At 35.4% G+C, this 20,960-nt stretch overlaps 1 protein-coding gene across 4 annotated transcripts in view; it reads left to right on the top strand.

Annotated features, from left to right (window-relative positions):
• Positions 1–20,960, top strand: part of RBM41 (RNA binding motif protein 41) — a 55,130-nt gene that overhangs the window by 20,988 nt on the left and 13,182 nt on the right. For all 4 annotated transcript variants that reach the window (XM_025373573.1, XM_025373572.1, XM_025373571.1 and 1 more), the window contains one exon: positions 7,240–7,643. In XM_025373573.1, coding sequence (XP_025229358.1) covers positions 7,240–7,643 — 404 coding nt within the window. The remainder of the gene's footprint in view (positions 1–7,239; positions 7,644–20,960) is intronic.

Below are 20,960 nucleotides of genomic sequence, written 5' to 3'. Positions count from 1 at the left end.
TTTATCAAACTTAATCTTATGCTTTATTGAATTTATTTATTATTTTTTAGAGACAGGGTCTTGTTCTGTAATCCAGTCTGTAGTACAGTGACACAATCATAACTCACTGCGGCCTCCAACTCCTGAGCTCAAAGGATCCTTTTGCCTCAGCCTCCTGAATATCTAGGACTACAGGCGCATGCCACCATGCTTGGCTAATTGTTTTTAAAATTTTTTTTAGAGATGGGGTCTCACTGTGTTGCCCAGGCTGGTCTCAAACTCCTGGCCTCAAATGACCCTCCCACATCATCCTCTCAAAGCACTGGGATTACAGGTATGAGCCACCACACCCAGCCTTTTGAATTTATTTCTAAGCATTTTAATGATTTTCATGTTCTTATGAATAGAATTGTTTTCACATTTCATTCAATTGTTGCATGCAATTATATAGAAGTCAAGTTGATTTTTCTTTTTCTTTTTTTTTTTTTAGATGGAGTCTCGCTTTTCATCCAGGCTGGAGTGCAGTGGCACGTTCTCGGCTCACTGCAACCTCTGCCACCTAGGTTCAAGCGATTCTCCTGCCTCAGCCTCCTGAGTAGCTGGGATTACAGGCATGCGCCACCACGCCTGGCTAATTTTTGTATTTTTAGTAGAGATGGGATTTCACCATATTGGCCAGGCTGGTCTCAAACTCCTGACCTCAGGTGATCCTCTGTCTTCAGCCTCCCAAAGTGGTGGGATTACAGGTGTGAGCCACTGTGCCTGGCCTAAAGTTGATTTTTCTATATTAATTTGTATCCTGTGACTAAACTCTTTTATTCTAATAGTTCTATTATAGTATCTTAGAGTTTTCTACACAGACAATCCTATTTCTTGTGAATAAAGACACTTCTTTCTTTCCAATTTGGAGATTTATTTATTTTTATTTATTTTTTATTTTTTGCCTCCTTATACTGTCTGGAACCTTCAGTACAATGTTGAATGGAAGTGATCAGAGCTAACATCCTTGCCTTGTTCCCAGTCTTAGGGGAAAAGTATTCAGTTTTTAACCGTTAAGTATGATCTTAGCTCTGGGTTTTCTGCACATGTTCTTTGGCAGTGTATTACTTTCCTATAAAAAGAAAGGGAATTAGTATGTAACTAATTACCATATATTTAGTGGCTTAAACACTATAAATTTCTGCCGTTATAGTTCTACAGGTCAGAAATCTTAAGATGTCAACAGGACTGCATTTCTTCTAGAGGCTCTGGTTGAGCCTTGTCCAGATTTTAGAGCTTACCTGCATTCCTTGGCTCTTGACCCCTTCCTCACATTACCCTCTACGTCCATCATCACATCTCCCATTCTGTCTCTGACCTTCTTGCTTCCTTCTGATAAGGACCCTTATGATTACATTGGCCCCACCTGCATAATCCAGAATCATTTTCCTGTCTCAAACTTAACATGATCACATCTGCAAATTCTCCTCTGCAGTATAATTTAACATTTTCACAGATTCCAGGGATTAGGATGTGGACATTTTTGTGGGGCCATTATTCTGCCTACTACAAGCAGGTTGAAGATGTTCCCTTCTAGTGTCAGTTAATTGAGCTTTTAAAAAATTGTAAATGGGTATTGGATTTTGTTTAATGCTTTTTCTGCACCTACTGTGATGATCATGTGATTTAAGATTTAATCTGTTGATTTTTAGATGTTACGCCAATCTTTCCTTTCTGAGATAAATCCCACTTACATGTGTGTGATTCTTTTGTATGTTGCTGGATAAGGCTTGCTAGTATTTTATTAGGTATTTTTACATCTATATTCATGAGGAATATTGGTCTGTGGTTTTCTTATCTTTGTTTTGTTATCAGTGTAATACTGACATCACAGAATGAATTGGAAAGTATTTCCTCCTCTTCCCTTTTCTGAAGTGTTTCTGCGGGATTGGTATTATTTCTTTAAGTATTTGATAGAATTTACCAGTGAAGCCATTTGGACCTGGGTTTTTTCTTTGTGGGTTGTTTGTTGAGTACTAATTCACCCTCTGGTTATTCATTTTTTCTTTGAGACTGCTTTAGTAATTTGTATCTTTCTATGAATTTGTCCATTTATCTAGGTTTCCTAATTTGTTGGCTAAAGTTATTTATAATATTCCTAAATACTTGTTTTTCATTCCCTAAAGTTAGTAGTGATGCTTCCTCTTTAATTATTGATTTTAGTCATTTTTGTCTTCTCTCTTACTTCCTTGTTCAGCCTAGGTAAAGGTTTGTCATTTGTTAAACTTTTCAAAGAACCAACTTTTGGTTTTGTTGATTTTTCTTTATTTTTCCATTTTCTATTGCATTGATTTATTTCTTAATCTTTATTGTTTTATTCCTTCTGCTTGCTTTGTGTTTAGTTGACTCTTTTTCTAGTTTCCTAACTTGGAAGCTCAGGTTTTAAATTTGAAACCATTCTTCTTTTTCAATACAGGCATTTAAAGCTATAAGTGTCTGTCATATGGATGCAGCATTGTTTTAGCTGCATCCATAAATTTCGATATGTTGTGTTTTCATTTTCATTGAGGTCAAAATATTTTTAAATTTCCTTTATGAGTTCTTTGACCCATGGGTTATTTAGAAGTTTGTTGTTCAATTTCCAGATATTTGTGTTTTCCCCTATTTCTTACAGTAGTGGATCGCTAATGTATGTCCGTTGTGGTTACAGAACATACTTTATATGATTTCAGTCTTTTTTAGTTTTTTGAGACATACTCCTACCTTCAGACCTCACTCTAATATCAGTATGATAGATGCCCTTGCTTTCTTCAGGTCTTCACTCAAATAGCACCTTCTCAATGTGACCTATCCAGACCAACATTAAAAATTACAACCACCCCATAGCTCTTCTAATCTTATCTTGTATTTTTTTCTTTTTTATAGCACTCCTACCTTCTAACATGCCATGTAATTCACTTAGCTCTACAAAGGGAGGAATCCTTATTTATTGATGCATCCCTAATTATTTTTTAGTGTATTAATCAGTTCGTCCACTTGGACATATGTAGCTGAAATTTGTTGACTTTCTTTGGATAATAGTACTTCATCATATAAACATATCAGAATTTTATAATTAATTCTTCTTAGATGAACATTTGTATTTTTGCTAACTCTGGGCAATTATAAATAGCAATGATCTAAAAATTCTTATTATCGTGTCCTGGTGCATATATGCGTACATTTTTCTAAGGTATATACGTGGGAGTAGAATTGATGGGTTGTATGTTGAGCGTATCTTTGACATTAGTAAATGATGTCATGTTGATTTGCACTGTGTGCACACATTCCCACCAGCAATATGTGAGGGTTCCAGTTGCACTACGACTTCACTGACATGTAGTGTTGGCATTCTTTTTTATTTTTGCCAATATGTTTGTTTTCTATTAGTATCTTGTTCCTTTCCTAATTTGCATTTCCCTGAATTCTAATGTGAATGAGCACGTTTGCATATATTTATTTTATTATTGTCTTTTAATTTAGAGACAGGGTATCACCATGTTGCCCAGGCTGGTCTCAAACTCCTGGGCTCAAGGAACTTTCCTGCTGCCTCAGCCTCCCAAGTGCTGGGATTACAGGCATGGGCCACCACGCCTGGCCCACATATATTTATTAGCTATGTGTATTTCCTCTTTTGTAAGGCATCTCTTCAGTATTTTGCCCATTTTCCTAATGGTTGTTCATCTTTTTCTTATTGATTTGTAGAAGTTATTCATGTATTTTAGATTTAAGTTCTCTGATAATTCTGTGTGTAGCAAATATCTTTTCCTATCCTGTGGGGTTTTTTTTTTTTTGGTCCATCTCTTTATGACATTTTGATGAACAGAAGTTCTTGATTTTAATGTAGTTGAATTTATCAATCTTTTCCTTAATGGATAGTGCTTTTTGTGCCTTAGGAAATACTTACATAACTACTCCTATGCCTTGCTGGTGGAAATATAGAATAGTATAACTCTTACAGAGTGAAATTTAACAATACATAGAAAAATTGCATACACATTTACTCTTTGTCTCAACAGTTTCACTTCAGGGAATCTATTTCAAACATATACTTGAAAAATACCAAATCCTGTATGCACAAAGCTGTTTGTCAGGACATTATTCCTAACAGTATGAGACTGGATATAAGACCAACGTGTGTCAGGAGGGGAATAGTTAAATAAACTATGGTACATCCACACAATGGAGTACTGTGCAGCTATAAGAAGGAATGAGAAGAGCTCTACACATTAATATGGAACTATCTCCAGGATATATTGTTAAGTGCACAAATGTAAATTGTAGAACCAGTGCTTATAGTAAGTTACTTTTTATGTAGGAGAGAGGTATAACTAATGAATTATATGTATGTGTGTACATGCCTATTTGCTTGTATTTTCAAAGAAGCAGCAATGGAACCATAAGCCAAAACCTAATAAAAAATTGTTATTTATGGGGAAGGAAGAGAATGGGATAAAGGGGACAGAGATGGAAGTGAGACTTCTGTGAAAGTGCTTTATAACAGTTTCACTTTAGATCCATATAAATATTTTGCATCATTTAAAAGTTTAATCAAAAAGGTAAAAATCCCTAAAATTCAAAAACAACCTGAAGCAAATGAGCCTAATGATAAATAAAGTTAGTAGCATAACCACACAATTGGAAAACAAAAGAAAACAATTACTTATAGTGACTTTAAAACATTTGTATATTTCCAATGGTACCCATATTCTAAGGGCACAAGTAACTGCAAAGAAACATAAAACTATATTCAGCAGTTTTATTGGTGATAGTATTGTTATTGACATTTTAAAATTCTGTAAGTATATTGTAGGAAGAAGCTAATGAATAATTTTGCTAATATTATTTTAAGCAGATGAGAGGAGATAAAACTCTAAAATAAAGGAGTTTAAGTAAAAATTTTGTTATCTTAAATTTGAGTTGGAAATACTAACATAAACTCATGGTTTACTTTTCTCTTAAAAAATGTTCCTTTTGCTCAACAGACTAACACAGGAACAGAAAACCAAACACCGCATGTTCTCACTCATAAGTGGGAGTTGAACAGTGAGAACACATGGACATAGGCAGGGGAACATCACACACGGGGGTCTGTGGGGGGGAGGGGGGGAAAGGGGAGGGAGAGCATTAGGACAAAAAATACCTAATGCATGCAGGGCTTAAAGCCTAGATAATGGGTTGATAGGTGCAACAAACCACCATGGCACATGTATACCTATGTAACACACCTGCATGTTCAGCACATGTATCCCAGAACTTAAAGTAAAATTTAAAAAAATAATAAAATAAAACCGTTCTAGTGGATCATTAAAAAAAAAAAAAAAAAGTCCTAGCTTTTGTCCACTGAAAAGGCCTGGAAACAACAACTTGGAAGTTGCTTCTGCACACACCAGCAACACACTTTGGTTTCTAAATACCACTTCCTACTAAAAGGAACCAAGGATCTTTACAAATATATTCCAGGTTTGAGTTAGGAGGTATGCAAGATGAGCTTAGGATATTTGGCTGTGCTAGAAAGCCGGGAAGCAATACAGGAGCCGATTTGAAGGGGCTCCCACTGGTCCTAAGTGGGATAATTTGGCCACTAAAAAGAATAATGACTATGTTTCATTGACACAAATAAAGTATATGAAAATACACGATTTCATTATTATACTAAAAATAACCATTCTTCACCACTGGATCTTTCTTTTTTTTTTTTTCTTTTTTGAGACAGTCTCACTCTGTCACGCAGGCTGGAGTGCAATGGAGCGATCTTGGCTCAGTGCAACCCCTGCTTCCCTGGTTCAAGCAATTCTGCCTCAGCCTCCCAAGTAACTGGGACTACAGGCGCCCGCCACCATGCCCAGCTGATTTTTGTATTTTTAGTAGAGATGGGGTTTCACCATGTTGGCCAGGCTGGTCTCAAACTCCTGACCTTGTGATCCGCCTGCCTCGGCCTCCCAAAGTGCTGGGATTACAGGCATGAGCCACCGCGCCTGGCCTCCGTTAGACATTTCTAAGGTGTCAACTCTTACTCTCATAATTGGTAAATAATGGCAAAGAATCAAGCATTTATCCTGCCATTCCCATATGATCTACATTTAGGGAAACCACATAGTTGATGACGGTAAGTTCATTATAGAATTACAGATAATAAGCATAAAAGAAATAATAGAATTAGGAAAGCCACGATTTGCAACTCTTAATACATTAATAAACTAGGTAATGGTCATCAGTGGATGTAAAAAACCCATTAGGTAGAAGGTGAATGGGAAAATTTAATAATGGAGGGATGAGACTAATACCATCTACCACCACAATCCACTGATCAATTTCAGTATCACTAAAAATGGGACCACCAAACATTATGTGTCTTATGACATGATACAATAGGAAGTACATATCTATCTATAAAGGATTCTTTCCTAAAAATATTGAACCTGAACCTAATCAAACCTTTAGATCAGCACTGTCCAATGCAACTTTCTGAAATGATGTAATAGTTTTTATCTGTTCTGTCCAATATGGTATCCACTAGCCACATGTGACTATCAAACACTTTAAATTTGTTAAGTTCAGTTGAGGAACTGATATTTAAAAATTAATGTAAATAGACACATGTGACTAGTGGCTACTGTATTAGGTAGCATAGTTATAGATTATCTGCCAAGAAATAGAAGGGATTAAGGAACAAGTTAAACAGCACCATCAGAAAATGATTAGTCAAATTCATTTGTTCATAGAACAAATGTAGTTTATTTAATCAATGGATGAGTGAGAAAATGAAATAGAGGGGTGGGAGAGATGAGACACTGTTTTAGAATAAAAGAATCTTAAGAGATATAACAGCCAGAGGCTATTTTAGATTTCGAATTGAATAAACAAGTATAAAAAAATTCTTTGACGGAATCAGGACAATTTGAACATAACATTGGTATTAGATGATACTAAGGAATTATTAATTTTGTGAAGTGTAGTGCTATGTTGCTTATATTTTTTTAAATGTCCTTATCAATTAGAGGTATATATATTTGCATGACCCTAGATGCCTCACTTGCCTCACCATAGTTCTGGCCTATAGTTTTGCTTGAAATATACTGTAATAAGATAACTATTTACCATTGTCATTTGTCACAGGTTGTAAAGACCTGCCCCAGCAGTGTTTCTTTATCTGAGGTCCAGGATTTAATTTTTATTAATTTGTCAAAAGTTGTATTGGTAGGCTTTGTAGAACTTCCCTATCTCTTTGTCTTGATCCAGATGAACCCCAAAAGAAGAACAAAGGTGATCCCATGAACAACCTGGAAAGTTTTTACCAAGAGATGATAATGAAAAAACGTCTTGAAGAGTTCCAACTTATGAGAGGTGAACCCTTTGCTTCCCACTCACTGGTCTCAGCTACATCAGTGGGTGATAGAGTCACAGCTGAGAGCCCATCATTACTCCAGGACAAGGGAAAACAGGCAGCACAGGGTAAAGGCCCCAGTCTCCATGTGGCAAATGTTATTGATTTTTCACCTGAGCAGTGTTGGACTGGGCCTAAGAAGCTGACGCAGCCAATAGAATTTGTCCCAGAAGATGAAATCCAGAGAAATCGTTTGTCAGAGGAAGAGATCCGAAAAATTCCTATGTTTTCTTCATATAATCCAGGGGAACCAAACAAGGTATAGGCCAAACCAAGTAAAACAACCTGGGTTGATTTCACTTTTATTTACCTCTACCTAAAGTAATACTTTTAAATTAGCTTTGATTATACCAAAGAATCATGATATAGGCACAGTGATTGTGTTTGTCCTTGACCTTGACTATTCATTCTCTGCATACTATATAAGTAGCATATTTCCTATAAGGTTCTTGGTACTTTGCTAAGGTCCTGAATTACCCTTAGCGTTTTAAAGAAATGTTGATAAGACTCTAGTCCATACCCATTAGAAGCCCTGAACTGAAGGAAAAGTAACCTCCAATTTCCTACGATGTAATAATAAAATAGTGTTCATAGGACCACCATAGCTGGTAGCCATGGTGCCTCTGGAATTAGCCAATAATTGACTGCCTGGTTGTGAGTAGGGTATATGCTACCACATGAGTCTTCTCTTCAGAATGCTCTACGTGGCTTTCATATGACATATGACTTAAATTGCTGTTGGCAAAGCAGCAAAGTGAAAAAGGTCCTATAAGCTTTAAGAAATTGTCCAACAAGTCTGGGCGTGGTGGCTCATGCCTGTAATCCAAGCACTTTGGGAGGCTGAGGCAGGCGGATCACAAGGTCAGGAGTTCAAGACCAGCCTGACCAACATGGTGAAACCCCATCTCTACTAAAAATACAAAAATTAGCCGGGCGTGGTGGTGCGTGCCTGTAATCCCAGCTACTCAGGAGGCTGAGGCAAGAGAATTGCTTGAACCTGGGAGGCGGAGATTGCAGTGAGCCAAGATAATGCCACTGCACTCCAGCCTGGACAACAAACCGAGACCCCGTCTCAAAAAGAAAAAAAAAGAAAGAAATTGTCCAATGCATAACTAAATAACGTTGTAAATAATTCTTATTTTATTGATCAAATCATTATTTCACATTCATGTTATATGTTACATCTGGAATGGAAAACTCTTCGTTACTGTGTTACCCAAAGAGACAACACAAGCCCCTGGAGCATATAGTTTGTTGTGTCTAATTTAAAAAACAAAACCAAAAATATAATGTTAGTTTTTGACTGTCTCTGAATTTAAAAAAAAAATCATTCTAGATGAGGGATATTAAAACAGTTTATTTGACTGACTGAATTTCTAATAGTTCAGGGGTATTTATGCTATTAGTTCAAGAATAGCTTGGTTTTTATTTACTTTTTGTTATGAAATGTTAATATACCAAAAGTGATATAGAATAATATAGCAAATACCTGTGTAGCCAGCCAACTTTTATTAATCATTGTCAAGTCCTAATATTTTCTGTATTTGCTTAATTAAAAAAAATAAAGCATTATAGATATTCCTGAAGACTTCCACATATTCCTCACCAATCCCATTCTCCTTTATCCTTTCCAGATGTAACCACTATCCTGAATTTGCTATTTATAATTCCTATGCCCATTTTTATATTTTTACTACATAGCCATATATTCACAAATAACATACGGATTTATATGTTTTAAAAGTATATAAATGACATACTCTATCATTCTACAACCTTTTTGACTCGATATGCATAATGCTTTTGAAATTTATTTCTAAAGATACAAGGAACTATGTAGTATTCCATTGTAGAAATAGACCATCATTTATTATATTTATCCATTTTCCTGAAGATTTGTTCTTTCTGTTATTTTGCTGTTACAGTTAATTCTGCAACAAGTATTATTGTACATCTCTTGTTGTGCATATGCCAGACTTTTTCTAGGACAGTGTTTTTCAAACTTAGGTTACAATTGGTAGGTTACAACCAATGGGGTTTTGTTAATGAAATGGAATAGAATAGAAAATATCAAAAAGTGTTCCATACAGTATGTTAGGGTAATTACTGTTTCTTAAAGCTTTTATTTTATATGTGTTTGTGTATATGTGAGATAATGTGTGTGGGACCACAATGAAGAATGCAGTTCTTCCTGTAGATCTCAATCAAAAGTGTTGGGAAGGTGTCATTCTATTACAGTGTCTCGAATGTTAGTGTGCATCAGAATTGCTTGGAGGGCTTATTAAAGCATAGATTGCTAGACTCCACCCCCAGAATTTTTGACTCAGTAGATCTGGAGTGGGGCCTGAGAATTTGCATTTCCAACAAGTTCCCAAGAGATTCTGATCCTGCTGGTCTGAGAGTAACAATTTAAGAATCATCGTTCTAGGTTATATACCTGGGAGTGGAATTGCTGTGATATATAGGGTGTGTATATCTCAATTTCTAATGGAACAAGGTTTCAGAGATCCTCTTCACATTCTTGCCAAAACTTTGGAGCATTAGACTATTTTGCCAGCCTTATCAGCTTGAAAAGATATCTCACTGTTTTAATTTGCATGTTTCTGATTTCCAGTGAGGTTAAGCATGTATTCTTAACATTTATTAGCCTTTCAGGAACTTTCTGAGAGTTACCTGTTACATTCCTTTGCTGAATATTTAATCATTTGTTTTTTCATATTTATAGGGATTATTTCAAAATTCTGCATATGAATCCTTTCTGTTGTTTAGCAAATATCTTCGCCCACTGGATGACTTACCTTTTAAATTTGTTCCTGATGTCTTTTGTTGAGCAAAAGTTTTTCATTTTAATGTTATCAGATTATCAGTATTTTATTCAATGGTTTGTGCTTTTTGAATCATTTTAAGGAGATCCTTCCCTACAAATCAATAAGAAAAATACAAACAACGCAATAAAAATGAAAGTGTTTATAAAAGCAGATATAACAGGCAATTCACAGAGGCAAAAACACCAGTGGCCAATAAACTTAAGAAATCTTATTAGTAATCAAGAAAATGCAAAATAAATCTATACTATGATATATACATTTAGTACTTAGAATGCTGGCATATATTTAAAGGCCTGACAATGCCAAGTATTGGTGAGCAGATGAAACAATAAGAAATCTGTAATCTCAGCACTTTGGGAGGCCGAGGCCAATGGATCACCTGAGGTCAGGAGTTCGAGACCAGCCTGGCCAATGTGGCGAAACCCATCTTTACTAAAAATGCTAAAAATTAGCTGAGTTTGATGGCACACACTTGTAATCGCAGCTGCTCAGGAGGCTGAGGCATGAGAATCTCTTGAACCCAGGAGGCGGAAGTTGCGGTGACCCAAGATCATGCCACTGCACTCCAGCACTCTAGCCTGGGTGACAGAGCAAGACTCTGTCTCAAAAAAGAAAAAAAAAAGAAGAAAAAGAAAGAAACAATAAGAACTCTAATATACCTCTGGGGGAATATAAATGAATACAGCCACTTCCAAGAACATCATGGCAATATCTAGTAAAATTGAAGATGTTCATACACTGTAAGTCAGCAGTCTCATTCTTCATTATCTATCCTAGAGAAACTCTTAGACATGCACATTAGGAGATGTTATAATGATGCTTGTTGTAGCATTGTTCATCAGCGGGAGTATAGATAAAACATAGTATGTTTATAAAATGGAATACTACACAGTAGAGAAAATGAATGAAATAGAATTATAGGTATCAATTTGGATGAAACTCACAAACATAATTTTGAATAAAAATAGCTAGTTGCAAATTTCTAGTTTCAGCTTCAACATGTGAAGTCCTTGGAAGTCGTCACTCCTGTCTTACGATAAGAAAAACAGTTGAACAAACTAAAAATCAATAACTAATAACTTTTCTTAGACCCAGCAGAAAATTTAAGTCACAGGGTAAACTGTAATCCTGAAATCTGAAGAAACAGGCAGTTACAGAAAATCACATCCCAGATTTGCTTATCAGGAGCAAAAGGCACTGGAGCCATAAACTGGTAGAAACACTTAGGTGGTAATTTTGACAAATTGCTGGAGTCAGAGTGTAGACTAGTGTGGGAATGACAAAACTCTTGGGGGCCCACAGTCTTAGAGGTTTCGTTTGCTTCCAGGAACCCCATAAGGTTCAAGGTAAAGAGCTAAGAAAAAATATCTGTTTCTGGCATGGAGAGAGGAAACATTATGATTTTTAAGTGTATCCAGAACTTTCTACTTAGCAAAGGGCCACCCAGCAAGGAAAACAACTTTACCAAAGCCTTATCCAACTCCAGGCTCTTCTAGCTTTCCTGTCTCATCTAAGAGAGAAAAAAAGCTGTTAAATGCTTGTGAAGGTTACAGGCTGGAGACACAGGCACACTAAAAGATTGAGACTTCATCATAGGATTAGAGAATGCCTCCCCTTCCGCACCTTGCTACTACATCAACAGGGCTTCAGTATAATAACCATGGATTATAGCTGAAAGACCTGCAAGGATCAGACTCTATTTAAAGAGGTGTTTTTGTTTTGTTTTGTTTTGTTTGTAAATCTGAAGGAAACAAGGGAGACAAAAAGACACTAGAAGAAACAGAAACTTCTGACACCTACAGCTACAGCAAACATTAAGCACAGCCCAACTCCTGGCCAGATTAACATAAAACCTCATACTAATGGCCTCTTTGGATCAGTTCCTATTACTTGATAGATCATGTCCAGTTTTCAGCAAAAGAAATTATAACGTATGCTAAGAAAAAAAAAAAAACACAGTCTGAAAAGACAAAACAAGCATGAGAACCAAATTCAGATATGACACAGGTTTTGGAATTATCAGATATGGAATTTAAAATAACCACGATTAATATACTAAGTAGGCCATGAATAAAAGTAGATAACATGCAAGACCAGACGGCTAATGTAAACAGAGAGAAATTTTAAGAAAGAATCAAAAGGAGATGCTAGAAATAAAAAACACTGTAACAAATGAAGAATGCCTTTGATAGGCTCATCAGTAAGTTGGAAACAGCCAAGGAAGGGATCAGTAAGGTCGAAGACATGGCAATAAAAACTTCTCATGCTGAAATACAAAGTAAAAAAAGACTGAAAAAAAGGAACAGAATATCCAAGAACTATGGGACAATTTCAGAGTATAACATACATGTTACTGGAATACCAAAAGGAGAAGAGAAAAAGGAGAAGAAATATTTGAAGTAGTAATGGCTGAGAATTTTCCAAAATTAATAGCAGATAAAAAACTACAGATCTGGGAAGCTCCAAGAACACCAAGCAGGATAAATACCAAAACTACACCTAAGCATATCATGTTCAAACTACAGAAAGACAAAGAAAAGATTTTAAAAACAGAGAAAATAAACACTTTACCTATACAAAAACAAAGATAAGAATTACATTTCTCATCAGCAACTGTGCAAGCAAGAGAGTACAGTGAAATATTTGTGTCAAAAGTAAAAAGAAAACACCCACCTCGAATTATTTATCCAGCAAAAAAAAAAAAAAAAATCCTTCAAAAGTGAAGGAAAAATAATAAAGACTCTCAGACAAACAAAACTGAGGGAATTTTTCATCAGTAAATCCCACCTTGTAGGAAAAAAAATGCTTTTGAAAAAAGTTCTCCAGAGATAAGCAAAATTATATAGGTCAGAAACTCAGATCTGCATAAAGAAAGAGCATAGGAGAATATATTAAGGTAAAATAAAATCTTTTATTTTCTTATTTTAAAACAATCCAGAATAAAACTTTTCAAAGTAATAATAGGAATATGTTGGATAATTATAGTATACAGATAAGTGAAATGAGTAACAGTGATATCAAGGATAGGTTGCAAGAATTAGTGTATATATAAATACAAATTTGTCTTTGTTATAAGGTATTTGCACTATCCATGAAGTGGTATAGTTTTATTTGAGAGTGGACTTACATCAGTTGTAAATGTATATTGCAAACTCTAAGGCAATTACTAAAAAAAAATTATATAAAGAAGTACAATTGATATGGCTAAGAGAAGGGTGAAAATGGAAGCATATAAAATAATACTCATTTTTTACAATCTTTTTTCAGAAAACAAAAGCAGAGGGAACACTTCTTAACTCATGAGACCAGCCTTAGCTTAGTACCAAAACCAGATAAAGACATTACGATGAAAAAAAAACTACAGACAGTATCCCTCATGTGTATAAAAGCAAAAATCCTATATGTTAGGAAAATCAAAACATTTGATTAAAATATTGATTGAGAAATCAAAATGTTAGGTAATCAAATTCAATAATGTATAAAAATAATTGCATACTATAATCAAGTATGATTTATTCCAGATATCCACCATAGGTTCAACATTTGAAATTCAATTAATCCACCACATCAATAGACTAAAGAAGAAAAATCATATGGTCACTTCAATTGATGTAGAAAAACATTTGAAATATCTGAACATCGATTCATGATAAAAACTCTCAGCAAATTAGGAATAGAGTATAACATCCTCAACTTGATAAAAAATAACTACAACACCCTACAGCTAACATCATACTTAATAGAAACTGGATGCTTTCCCCTTTGATCAGAAAAAAGGCAAAAATGTCCCCTTTCTCCACTTCTTTTTGACACCGTACTAGAAGTACCAGCTACAGCAGTAAAACAAGTGAAGGAAATTAAAAGAATACAGATTGGGAAGGAAAAACTAAAACTCTCTTTGTTCACAAGTAACATATATGTCTGTGTAGAGAATCCCAAAGAATCAGCCAAAAAACAAACAAACAACTCTTGGAACTAGTAGATTAGTATAGCTTGGAGGTTACAAGGTTTGTTCACAGAAGTCAGTTGCTTTCCTCTATACCAGAAATGAACAACTGGAATTTGAAATTAAAAACAACACTGTTTACAATAGCACCAAAAAAGAATGAAATACTTAGGTATAAATTTAACAAAGTATGTACAGGTTCTATATGCACAAAAGTGTAAAACTGATGAAAAATTGAGATATAAATAAACACAGAGACATTTTGTGTTCTTGGATTGAAAGACTTTATATTGTTAAGATATTAGTTCTTTCTCAAATTGATTTGTAGATTCCACACAATCCCAACGAAATCCCAGCATGTTATTTTGTGTATATTTAGGAACTGATTCTAAGTTTATATGAAAAGACAAAAGACCCAGAACATGTAACACACCCCTGAAAAAGAAGAAGAAATTTGGAAGACTGACACTACCCAACTTCAAGAGTTACTGTAATCAAGTAGCGTGGCATGGTGTTGATGGGGGAAAAAAAGACACACAGATCAATGGAGCAGAATGGAGACCCAAGGATTAGACCCACATAAATATAGTAAATTAATATTTGACAAGGGATCAAAGACAGTTTAGTGGAGAAAGAATAGTCTTTTCAACAAATGGTGCTAGAACAACTGAATATCCACATGTAAAAAAAAAAATGAATCTAGATACAAACCTTACATCCTTCATAAAAATTAACTTGAAATAGTCATAGACCTAAATATAAAACACAATACTATAAAACTTCTAGAAGAAAAAGATTAAAAGCTAAGTGACCTTGTGTTTGATAATGTATTTATCAGACATATCACCAAAAGTACAATTTATGGAACAATTGATAAGTCAGACTTTATTAAAATTATAAACTGCTATATGAAAAACACTTTTAAGAGACTCAAAAGACAAGCCACAGACTAGAAAAATATTTGCAAAACTCACATCTAATAAAAAACTTGTATCCAAAATACACAAAGAATTCCCAAAATTCAACAGTATTAAAACAACTCAATTTAAAAAATGGGTAAAAATAAGAACAAACTCCTCACCACAGAAGATATATACATAGCAAATAAGTATGCAAAAAGAAGCTCATCTTTATTTATCATCAGAGAACTGAAAAATAAGAAATGCCGCTAAACACCTACTAGAATGGCTAAAGTCCACAATAAAACTGACAATACCAAATTCTGTTCAGGATGCAGAGCAACAGGAACTTTTTTAAAAAATTACAGATGTAGAAGATACAAGTGCAGTTTTGTTTTGTTTTGTGTTTTGAGGCAGAGTCTCTCTCTCTCTCTCTTTCCCAGACTGGAGTGCAGTGGTGCAATCTCAGCTCACTGCAACCTCCGCCTCCTGGGTTCAAGCAATTCTCCCGCTTCAGCTTCCCAAGTAGCTGGGACTACAGGTGCGAGCCACCACGCCCAGCTAATTTTGTATTTTTAGTAGAGATGAGGTTTCACTGTATTGGCCAGGCTGGTCTCGAACTCCTGACCTCAAGTGATTTGCCCACCTCGGCCTCCCATAGTGCTGGGATTACAGGCATGAGCTACTGTGCCCAGCTGCAGTGTTTTGTTTGTTTGTTTGTTTGTTTTTTATGGGTATATTTCATAGTCATGAAGTCTGGGACTTTTATTCATTGCTGGTGGGAATACAACCTCTTTGGAAGACAGGTTGGCCACCTCTTACAAAGCTGAACATTATTTTACCACACAGTCCAACTACTGCATTCCTACTTATTTACCCAGTTGATTTGAAAAGCCTGTGTTCAACAAAAACTGCCATGTGAATATTCATAGTAGCTTTATTCATAATTGCCAAAAACCGGAAGCAGTCAAGATGTCCTCCAATAGGTTAATGGATACATTCACCTGTGGCAGATCTATACAATGGAATATAATTCAGCAATAAAAAGAAATTCACGGTCCAGCCACAAAAAGACATAGAGGAACTTTAGATTAATATGAATATTAATCTTAATAGCTGAAAGAAGCTAGTATGGAAAGACTGCATATTGTATGATTACATTATATGACATTCTGGAAGAGGGAAAGCTAGACAGTAAGATGATAAATGGCTGCCAAGGGTTTGAGGGGAATGGAGAAGGGAGGAATAGATGAAACACAGGGAATCTTTAGGGCAGTAAAACTATTCTGTATAATACTGTAGTTGTAGAGGCAAGACATGCATTTGTCAAAACCCATTAAACTACATAGCACAGAGAGTTACACCTAATGTATACAAATGTTAAAAACTCATTTAGGAGGTTGAGGGACCCTAGAAAAGGATGCAGACAGCAAGAAGAGAGTCAAACTGTATTACATACATGTAAAACAACCTCGTTGAAGGGATAGGGGAAAAGACGCTGAACTAAGCATCTTTGGAAATACGTGGAGTCTGAAAGACTAAAAGCAAATGGAACTTCACATAAGCACGGTATCCTTGTTGATAAGGTTATGTCCCTGGGTACTGGTTACTTAGGGAGTAACAATTCTGATACTGTTATACATGCATAATGGAATGGAGCAATTAAGTAAATGGATGGCAGATGATGGGAGCCAGGTTTCTCACTGTTGCAATCTACAGATAAGTAAAGGGAGGATGCTGAAATGATCCATGTGATAATGGTTTACAGTTGGAGACATCAGGATGAACTCATGTTTAACTTAATATAGATATAAGTGGTTACATATAGAAATATTTATATGTGTTTATATATACATGGATTAGTATAAATACATATTTTTTGTTCTGTGAGCTGAAAGGACACAAATGAAAGGACACACCAGTATCAATGAGCTTGCACGGCACCCTTATCTTGGTTTCTAATACCATTCTCTAATAAAATGAACCAAGGCTCCTTAGAGAAATGACTGCTTCTAATACTGGGGCAGGAAATATACAAGATGAGCCTTGTGCATCTTGTAGTGCCAGAAAGTAAGGAAGTGCTAAAAAGAACAACAGTATAAAATCGTTATTTTATTGTTCTTTGACATGATGATTTTATGTTGTTTTTTGACATTGGGGTATTTGAAAGGAATACAGGAGCCAAATGAAAGAGCTTCCAATGACTAAAGCCAGAACAATTTGTGCAACAAACTAAAATAAAATAAATCATTATCTTAAAATCATTATTTTATTGTTCTTTGACGTGATTTTATGTTGTTTTTTGACATTGGTATTGCAAAGGAATACAGGAGCCAAATGAAAGAGCTTCCAATGACTAAAGCTGGAACAATTTGTGCAATAAACTAAAATAATGTTGGATAATACAGTGTATAGAATAAACATCCATGAGTCCAGGTGATATAAATAAGTGATTGAGTAAACAAATATATAGAGGAAAAGAAATATACACCTCCCTTAAAAAAGAATTTCATGCAATTTGTGTAGATACTCTACCTCAAGGAGGGAGAGCATAACTCCCCATTGCTTAGTTTTGAGCTGCTCATAATGACTTCTTTCCAAAAGAGTACAGGAAGGGAAAGCAGGAAAAAAGAGTAACTTTGCAAGAAGATACCTGACAAACACTACCTAAGCCAGGTGATTAAGGCCAATATCAATAGTTGTTAATCATATTGATGAATCATATTGATTGTATGTATGTTTAACATTATGTGATCAAAATTGTACTTCTCCTGTGTGGTTTTCTTCCCAATAATCCTTAACCCCGGTCTAAATGTAATGTAACCTAGATCCTGGAACAGAAAAAGGACATTAGGTTGAAACTAAGGAAATCTAAACTATGGACTTTAGTTAATAATAATATGTCAATACTGGTTCATTAATTGTAACAATTAATGAACATATTAATATAAGATATTAATAACAGGGAAAACCATGGGGTAGATGGGAGTTCTCTGTATTCTCAGTTTTTCTATAAATCCAAAACTGTTCTAAACTTAAAATCCATTTTTAAAGTTTTTAAAAATGTAGCTGTAGAAGAATGCATATTGTTTATATAAAGGACTATATTATATAAAGGTGAAAACATGTAAAATAATACCATGTATTGCATAGGGATACCAGGAAGAGCTTTATGTTCTATTATCACTTGGAGGCTCTGTTTTTCTTTTTCACAGCTTTATCTTGTTTTTGAACCTAGCTGTATCTGTGTGCGTGTGTGTGTGGGTGTGTGTGTGTTATGTATGTTGTGGATACATTCATACATACATACAAGTCTGCACTTATGTGTGTATGTATGCAGAGGGGATGCATCCCAGCAAGAACTGACAGAGCCACCTCAACCAGAAGTCCTCTTTATTTTTTAAAACATGTTCATATTGGCCAGGTGTGGTGGCTCACGCCTGTAATCCCAGCACTTTGGGAGCCCGAGGCAGGCAGATCACCTGAGGTCAGGAATTCGAGACCAGCCTGGCTAACATGGTGAAACCCCATTTCTACTAAAAATACAAAAAATTGGCTGAGTGTGGTGGCGCACACCTGTTATCCCAGCTACTGGGGATAACAGGAGGCAGGAGAATCGCTTGAACCTGGGAGGCGGAGGTTGCAGTGAGCTGAGATCACACCATTGCACTCCAGCTTGGGCAACAAGAGTGAAACTCCGTCTAAAAAAAAAAAATTCATATCAAAGGGAACAGTCTTAGTATGGGTCTTTCCTAATGGATGAGAAACTTGAAGTTTGTTTTCACATACCCCTTTCTATGGTTATTTAATTTGGTATTTTCATGGTTAGTATTTGAGAGCATAGGCAAGTCAGTTATTCTATGCCCTTGCCTTTAAGATACGAACATACATAAATGCTAAATATGTTAATATCCAGGTTTTAAAGATTTTGACACTTAAAGATTCTACTGCTTGTTAACAATATTTAATATATTTATTTATACCTTTCAGTACTTAAGTCATTTAAGAGAGGTATATTTGCTTGCTCTGCTTTTGCTGCTTCTGTCTGAATTCTTCCATAATTCCTTTAAGCTATAAAGGATATAACTAATGCTACGTAATGTATGAGGTTTTTTTTTCCTCCTCCATTTTTTTAAAATTGTGTTTTAAAAACACAAGATCTATCCTCTTAACAAATTTTTAAGTGTGCAATACAATGTTGTCAACAATCAGCACAATGTTGTACAGCAAACCTGTAGAACTTTTTTATCTTGCATGACTGAAACTTTATACCTATTGAACAGCAACTCCCCATTTCCTCCTTCCCCCAGCCCTGGTGACTACCATTCTGCTTTCTATTTTACTACTTTAGATACTTCAGTAAGTAGAATCATACAATATTTGTCCTGTGAGTGGCTTATTTCACTTAGCCTATAGTCCTCGAGTTTCATTCGTGGTATAGCATAATGACATATAGGACTTCCTACTTTTTTAAGGCTAAATAATATTCCCTTGTATTTATTTTGTTTATTTATTTGAGACAGAGTCTGGCACTGTGGCCTGAACTGGAGTATAGTGGCCCAATCTCAGTTCACTACAACCTCTACCTCCCAGGTTCAAGTAATTCTGTCACAGCCTCCCATATAGCTGGGATTACAGGCGCTCGCCACTGCACCCAACTAATTTTTTGCATTTTTAGTAGAGATGGGGTTTCACTGTGTTGGCCAGGCTGGTCTCAAACTCCTGGCTGCTGTCAAAGCCTCATGATCTGGCTGCCTCAGCCTCCCAAAATGCTGGGATTATAAGCGTGAGCCACCACACCGAGCCCCCATTGTATTTATATGCCACATTTTCTTTATCTATTCATCAGTCAATGGACATTTAGGTTTTTCCAACTGTTGACTATTGTGAATATTGCTTGGGTGAACGTAGGAATGCATATATCTCTTTGAGATACAAATTTCAGCTCTTTTGGATGAATACCCAGAAATGGAATTGTTGGATTGTATGATAGTTCTAATTGTAGTTTTTGGAGGAATTTCCATGCTGTTCTTCATAGCAGCTGTACCACTTTACATTCCCACCAATAGTGCACAAGGGTTCCAACTTCATATCCTTGCCAACATTTGTAATTTTCTGTTTTGTTTTTTTTTTTTTTTTTTTTTCATAATGGCCATCCTAACAGGTATGTGGTATCTCACTGTGTTTTTCATTTGCATTTGTCTGTTGATTAGTAATATTGAGCATCTTTTCATATACCTGTTGGCTATTTGTATCTCTTCTTTGGAGAAATGTCTATTTAAGTCTTTTACCCATGTTTTAATCAGGTTGTTTTCTTGCCATCAAGTTGTAGAGTTCCATATATATTTTAGATATTAAATATGGTTTGCAAGTATTTTCTGTTACTCCATAGGTTGCCTTTTCACTCTATTGTTTCCTTTGCTGTGCAGGGCTTTTTAGTTTGATGTAGTCCCACTTATCTATTTCTGCTTTGTTGCATGTGGTTTTGGTGTCATATCAAAGAAATCATTGCCAAGACTAATGTGAAGAAGCTTTTCCTCTATGTTTTCTTCTAGGAGTTTTACAGTCTCAGGTCGTATATTTAAATCTTTAATCCATTTTGAATTGACTATTGTGTCTGGCATAAGATAAGGGTCCAATTTCATTAGTTAGCATGTTGCTGTCTTGTCTTCTCATTTTGTTAAAGAGACTATCTTTTTCTCATATTGTTTTCTTGGCACACTTGTAGAAGATCAATTAACTGTAGCTTCATGGGTTTATTTCTAGGCTCTCAGATTGGTTCCATTGACCTATGTGTCCAGTTTTATGCCAGTACCATACTGTTTTGATTACTGTAGCTTTGTAATATGCTGTGAAATAAGAAAGTGGCCTCTAGCTTTGTTCTTTCCTAAGATTGTTGTGGC

This window comes from Theropithecus gelada, chromosome X (genome assembly GCF_003255815.1).
Source record: "Theropithecus gelada isolate Dixy chromosome X, Tgel_1.0, whole genome shotgun sequence".
Taxonomy (NCBI): Eukaryota; Metazoa; Chordata; class Mammalia; order Primates; family Cercopithecidae; genus Theropithecus; species Theropithecus gelada.
This window is presented reverse-complemented; position numbering and strand designations above follow the sequence as displayed.